The sequence below is a fragment of the Chrysochloris asiatica genome, unplaced genomic scaffold, assembly GCF_000296735.1.
Source record: "Chrysochloris asiatica unplaced genomic scaffold, ChrAsi1.0 scaffold00059, whole genome shotgun sequence".
NCBI classification, from domain to species: domain Eukaryota; kingdom Metazoa; phylum Chordata; class Mammalia; order Afrosoricida; family Chrysochloridae; genus Chrysochloris; species Chrysochloris asiatica.
Window position 1 is genome coordinate 14,736,097 of NW_006408577.1, and position 7,242 is coordinate 14,743,338.

Here is a 7,242-nt window from a genome sequence, read left to right on the forward strand (position 1 = left end):
CCAGCAGTTCGAAACTACCAGCCGCTCCGGGGAGGGGGGGGGGGGAAAGAGGAGGCTTTCTACTCCCGTAAAGATTTACAGCCTCGGAAACCCTGTACAGGGTCGCTATGGGTCGGAACCGACTCGACGGCACTTAACAACAACAATGAAATAGTTCTGAGTTCTTATTTAAAGTAAAATTTTTTAACATAACAGATTTCAACATTTTTATTCATAACAAATATAGAGTGAAAATCAATATATACAAATCATTTATTGGTTAAGGCCCAGTGTGGGTGCTATACAAATATAAATAGAAATGTATCCCTTAGTCCAAATCTGCTCTCTAAAGTTTCTGGAAAAACAATGCTTCATCTCAAATCAAGAACCGAGAAATAACAATACCTTTTGAACTGCAATTTCTTGTTCTGAGAGCAACATGGAGAATAATCTTTACTGTCCTCAGCTCTGTTGCTTTGTGTTCTTACAAGCTTGAAATTCTTAGTATTCAAAGGGGTTGGGATGAAGAGGAAAACTATACTGAGTGACAAAATAAGTGATCAATTGACTTTAAATTTTAAAAAATCATCCTTACCTACCGTTAAGGTTTTGGTGTCTGGAACACTTCTAGTTTCCTGTATACTTTAGAAAAACACCAACTGTTTGTCAATACAAATTATTGAAGGCATTTGTATTTTGAACACAAGTCCTCTAAATTTTCAAATAATTTTTCTTCTCTTGAATTGACCCATCTGGTAAAGACAACATGTTTGTTGTTGTTGTTGCTATGTGCCGTAGAGTCGATTCCGACTCATAGCAACCCTGTACAAGGTTTCCGAGGCTGTAAATCTTTACAGGAGCAGAACGCCTCATCTTTCTCCCACAAAACAGCTGATAGTTTCGAACTGCCGACCTTAAGTTCACAGCCCGATTCATAATAACTACACTACCAGAGCTCCTTAAAGACAGCATATTACACACAAATTTGATGTAAACTGCAAAAAGTAGAGTGTCCTTGTCTTAGACACTGGAGTTACCTAATTCCTTATTCTGCCAGATTAGCAAAAATTGCAAATAGAAAGGAATAGTGTCTTCTTATTGGATGGAAACCTGATTACTTTAGGGAAGGAAAAAGATGAGAATGTTGAAGAGATAACCTTACCAAGCTTTTAATCTTTGCCTGAGATTTCTAGTGCTATAAAAGGATCACTTCTGCTACAGTAATGCATACATAAAATTTATGTGGAAGAAATCTGATGAAGCATAACAAATTATTCAAAACATTTTCAGATTTTTTATTTCTTGTAATCTACATATAAGTTTATTTAATAAACATGTATGCCACTGCCCAAAACATAAAGTTCCCACTTCAGTTCAATATACTAAAGAGAATCTCCAAAGGCCTTCCACATTGTCACAACTTCTAAAACAGGTGTTGGCAAACTTATTCTGAATAGAGCCAGATAGTAAATATTTTAGACTTTGCAGGCCACCTGTCTCTGTTGCAACTACTTAACTCTGCCATAGCAGTACAAAAGCTGTCAAAGACAAACAAGTGATTATAGCTATGTTCTAATAAAACTAGTTCTCAACACAAATTTGAATTCCATGTAATTTTCATTTGGTGTGAAATGTCTGAGTTTTCCCTCTGAAGTATTTAAAAAGAAACCATTTTTAGCTTACAGACTGTATAAAAATGGGTAAGGCCAGATTTGGCCCATAGGCCATAGTTTGCTATCACCTGCTACAAAATAATAGCTTAAAAGGACAGTCACCTCAAAATTTCAAATCATTGCTTCCCAGAGATTTAAAGTGAGTATTCACATCTTCATCAGTAACGTCTTTTAGATCAGCTGGTTTCCACTTCGGACTCTGGTCTTTATCTATTAAAACTGTCAAGACAAAGTGTTAACACATTTTTTCCTGGTATTATTGACTCTAATGACAAAATTCAAAGACGCTACATGTTTTATTATATACACAGGCTGCTATGAGACCCAACCACCACCACCTTGTAGTTGTTAAGTGCCATCGAGTAGGTTCCGACTCTGACCCTACATAGGGTTTCTGAGGAGCGTCTGGTAGTACGAACTGCCAACCTTGTGTTAAAACCAACCTTGAGTGTTTATTTTTATTCTGTAAATTGACAAAATTTTTTATACATGTTTGAAGAACTTAACGTTCTTGGATAGCAGTATATTGATGATGACTTGTATAAATACTTTCTAATCTAAGCCTGATGTCTCTAGTTTTAATAAAGCTTACTGAACGAATCCAGTGATGAAAGCATTAAAAAATCTTGTTTTTCCCCTCCTCCATATAAAACAGTAAATGAAATCTCCACGATAAAAAACAGCTAAGCCCAAAGCTGGTGTGGTTTATGGGGAAGTCCTGCAGAGGTGGAGGGCCCAGATCTGCCTTCTCAATCTCCTCCACCCACATTGAGTCTGGGAAGAAAAATGAATCATTGAAGGAGAGGGAAGGGGCTGTCTGGTTAGTTCTATGTGGATGCTGCAGTTGTGCTGATTTCTCTGGTTTAGCTCTACACTAAAAAGCCAGCCCACCTTCAGGTTCTCCCAAAATGCTCTAGCTCTCCTAGTTCAGTGTAGTCAGCACAATGTAGTCATAACATCCCCCACAGAATTAGGAGGCCATCTCTACTCATTCCTAAAAAGAAGGGGGAATATCAACTTTCCAGGTTCTGAACTGACGGAAACTGGGATAACAGAACATAAGAACATGATTCCTCTGATATTTTACAACTGCATGTGAATCTGCATTTAAAAAAAAAAAAATTTTTTTTTGAGAGAGGGAAATGGGCTTATAGTATGTTTGCATTAGGGAATTTCAACCATCTTTAAAATGTATATTAAGTCCAGTGAAAAATAGAAATATTTAAACACCAACTCTACAGTGAACCCATAATACCTAATTTCACATAAAAGCTAAATAAGAAGTTAAGAACCAAAGAAGAAAGAAGGCTGCCTTGGGAGGTAACATGTTCCCTATCACTGGACCTTTCCAAGGTTGGGCTATCTGACTGTGGGCTCCCAGTATCAGATTAGAGGTGGCAATAAACATTCATGCAATTGGAAAATTCTGCCTTACGGTAAACAAGGAACAATCCTGGTACATCCTCTTTGCAAGAATGTCTTCCACTTTTAACTCTTTTAAACTAAACTTGCCTACCTTCTTATAAAATTCACCAAAAAGGCAGAAGAAAATATTAATCAAATTACATTATTTTAAATTAACTTAAGAAACAAAAATCCCTATAATAAATGTAACTTAAATTCCAGCTCAGATTTTGGTAGCTCTTAGCTCTGCTGAGATAATCTGTTTTGATTCTAAAATCAGGAAGAAGTTCATTCTAAATGTTGAGAAAGAAACTTTAACATTTATTTCCCTAATTTGTGAATGTATTTTCTCTAATTTACATACATATTTACAATTTGCAAACTATAACAAACATTTGATTATAACAAAAACACTGAACAGTTTTAGCTAGAGACGATTTAACTTTCTGAATAAAAAGACTGCTGAACAATATACTTTCATTTAAAAGTGACGAGAAAGCACCTGCTATGAATTATAACTTTGTCACTTTGATGATGGCTTCAACTTTTTCCTTAAATAATTGGCCATATTCATCTGAAAGCATTATTTACCTCTTTTTTTAGTTTAAGAACAGCTATATTGGAGTCCTGGTGTGGCACTGTGGGCTAATGCACCAGACTTCAAAGCCGTTTGAACTGCAAGGTTGGCAGTTCAAGCTTACCAGCTGCTCCTCGGAAACCCTATACAGGGTCGCTATGGGTTGGAATCAACTCGACAACAGTTAACAACAACATTATAGAGTATAATGAACCCTAAATAATTTACTTTAGCAACATCATCCAAGAAACATACAAACCCTACTTATCAGAAGTCTAGGCTCTGATCCACACACAGCAATGATTTATATGAAATTAGAAGTCCTGATGTGGTGCTGTGTCTTAATACACAGGACTGCAAAATTGGTTTGAACCACAAGGTCGGTGGTTCAAGTTTACCAGCTGCTCCTCAGAAATGCTACACAGAGCCGTTATGAATCAGAATCAACTCAAAGACTCTTAACAACAGTAGGGAGAGGTATTTTACTTGGTTTCAGTAAAACATAGAAGCATCTCCTCTGATTCAATTCCATATTTCCATATGTCCTCTTTAAAAGGTTTGAGCACAGCGCTTACTTCTGAAGACTCTACGTCATGTAAGTACTTACGTCATATGATTTTAAATAGCTCTGTTTAAGTGCTCTGGTGTAGGAAAGAAGGTTGATGGTGGATTTGGCCACTGCTGGGAATGTACCCAGCAGTGAAAAAGAGGGAGAAAAGGATGAGCCATTTGAGGACTTTCTGCAAGGGAATGAATGCTCAAAGGCTTCAGCAGCAAAATGAGTTTACAAACTCATGTTACCCCTCCTTATTATAGGCACCCCATGTGACTTTAAGAGCAGGATTACTTCTTACATGTAAACAAGGGAGTAGTGGCTCAGTTACATGAATTTTCTGAGCATTATTAGTTTCAAAGACTGATTGCCCCTTTTATTCCAATTGATAATACAAAAAACAAAAACCTTACACACTCTCTATTAAAGTTAAATATTCACTTCAATAAGAGGGGGCTTCGATCCATGGAACACTTCCATTATTTTTCAATTCCATTTTTTCATGATTAAGAGTATATAATGAATCCTATTTTCATAAAAGCCAGAAGAAAACATTTTCTCACTTACCTGCTCTAACGCCTTCATGAAAATCATGACCTCCCTGAAAGAAAATCGAGATTAAATGGGTAATATCTGGGTATTCTTATTCCTGTCGATCTTTATACCACATGCTCTCAGCTCACGGTGATAATCTGAACCATGGTATTAACAGGTGGGACTACTTCTGAAAACCCACTCTCTCTGATCACTATGTCCAATTCTTACTTGCTAAAGTATTTCCACTGCTGTAAACCCTGACCTTACCAAGGCTCACTGATCCTACCCTTTCTCACCATCTGTGCTGGTCCAGCCCAGGTTCCCCATTGATATGGTCACACTCCCTTGGAAATGCCCTCATCTCCCTCAAACTGTCTTCTCTCCTTCATGTTGTTGTTGTTGTTGTTAGGTGCTATTGAATCAGTACTGACTCATAGCGACTTTATGCACAGTAGCACGAAACACTGCCTGATCCTGGGCCAACCTCACTATTATTGCCATGCTTGAGCCCATGATGATGCTGCTGCCACTTGGCCCATCCATCTCATTGGGGGTCTTCTTTTGTAGACATCCTTATTTTTTTAGTAAATAAATTCCTAAAGCTTTAAAAAGAAGTCGGTGCTAGTGTCTCTCAAATGTAAACCCCTAACCCAAACCTCTTACTTCCAATTCCTAAATACATTATTTCCCTCACATCCAAGCCCTATCAATTTCACCTTCTAAATCTGTTTTTTTTCCCATCTCCACCCTCGTCTAAGGCACTACAGATTCCCACCATAAACTGATCTGGTCTTTGTGTCTATTCTGAACCTCTCCATCCTCATGTCTATTCAGCGGCACTCCTTACCTTCACAAAACAAAGCAGATCAAATTACAATCACATGGTCATCTGCTAAAAACCCTGAAAGGCTGATTAACTACTCCATGCTCCTCCTTTAGATTATAGCTGAGATGACATGTAAGAGATGGCTTCTCTGATCCACTTAGAGCAGGTTCCCCTCTGCCTTCGATAACCCTCTTAGCCCTGGGGTCATCTCTTCTATTACCAATGCCGTATGTTTTCTTCATGTTGCAATTCATAATTATTTTACTTGTTCTTTGTAGTCTAAGCAGGCTCTAAACTCCATGAGAACAAGGACTGTAACTTCTTATTCAACATAACTAATACTTAACTAATAAAAAATAACTCATATTTGTTGAGAGACTAAAGGAAGAAAGGAATCAATCCAGGTAGTGTTAAAAATGTACTACTGTGAAAAATATGCACTATGTGGGTCATGGAGTCCTGGTGTGGCTCTGTAGAACAGGGTCGGTGGTTCAAACCCACCAGCCTTGGAAACCCTATACAGAGTCACTATGAGTCAGAATGGACTCAACAGCACTTTACAACAACTGAGACATACAGGGTAATGGTCAAAAACACAGACCCTGGAGTGTGACTGCCTCATTTCACTGCCACTTTCAGCCACTTACTAGTTGCACATCCCTAGGTAAGTTACTCCTCTATGCCAATTTCCTCATCAGTAAAATGAATACAATAATAGTACCAATTCTCCACAAGTAAGATTTAATAGAGAATCCATGCAAAGTGCCTAGCATAGCACCTGCTCATAGAAACACTCAATAAACCTTAGCTGCTATTTAGATCTGATAATGAGTGACCTTAGAGATAGCCAATATAGCTTTCTTTCTGGTTAAATGAACGACACTGGATAGCTTAATAACTATCTGAAGACATTAAAACATGGTGGCTCCTTCGTACTGGGCTGAAAACCACAAGGTCCGGTGGTCAAGCCCATAAGCAGCTCTGCAGAAGAACGATAAGGCTTTCCTATTCCCATGAAGACTTACAGCCTTGGAAACTATACTGGGTTGCCATGAGTCAGACCCAATTTGACAGCACACAACAACATTCTTTGATTATTAAATGAAATATTCCTCTAGGTTACAAATTTATCAATCTAAATAAAAAAGTGAATTTATTCATTGAATAAAATTATGTTTCTTAGAGAGTTTATTTTATCTGGTAGAAAAATTTACTAATATTGCACGTGATCACTCACTACTTAAAAATCTATTTACAGTGATACTTTTAATGCAAATCTAGAAATTAAAACATTTAATAAATAGCTCCCATTTGTGTTTTATTATATTCCAAGCACTATACTAGGGAGGCATTCTGGTGTGGCACTGAAGGATTAAGCACTGAACTGCAAGGTCGGTTTGAACCTCAAGGTCAGCAGTTGAAACTCATTAGCCACTCCTCAGAAACCTTATACAGGGGTTGCTGTGAGTGGAAACCAACTCAACGGGATTTAACACCATACTAGGGAACGCAATGACTCTGTAAGGTAAACACTAGACTGCAAACCACAAGGTTAGCAGTTCAGGCTCACCATCTGCTCTATGGGAGAAGATGAAGCTTTCTGCTCCAGCAAAGATTTATAGCCTCGGAAACCCTCTACAGCAGGGGTGGTGAACATCCATCCCATGAGCCATATGTTGTTGTTGTTGTTGTT

The 7,242-nt window shown here is 37.8% G+C and overlaps 1 protein-coding gene across 1 annotated transcript in view; it reads right to left on the reverse strand.

Moving 5' to 3' along the window:
- Positions 1–1,656: 1,656 nt before the first annotated feature.
- Positions 1,657–7,242, reverse strand: part of HIBCH (3-hydroxyisobutyryl-CoA hydrolase) — an 83,925-nt gene continuing 78,339 nt past the window's right edge. Inside the window, exons 13-14 of the mRNA XM_006864070.1 lie at positions 4,754–4,787; positions 1,657–1,871 (exon numbers count right to left, since the gene is read on the reverse strand). Of these exons, the coding sequence (XP_006864132.1) occupies positions 1,756–1,871; positions 4,754–4,787 (150 nt within the window). The 3' untranslated portion in view covers positions 1,657–1,755. The remainder of the gene's footprint in view (positions 1,872–4,753; positions 4,788–7,242) is intronic.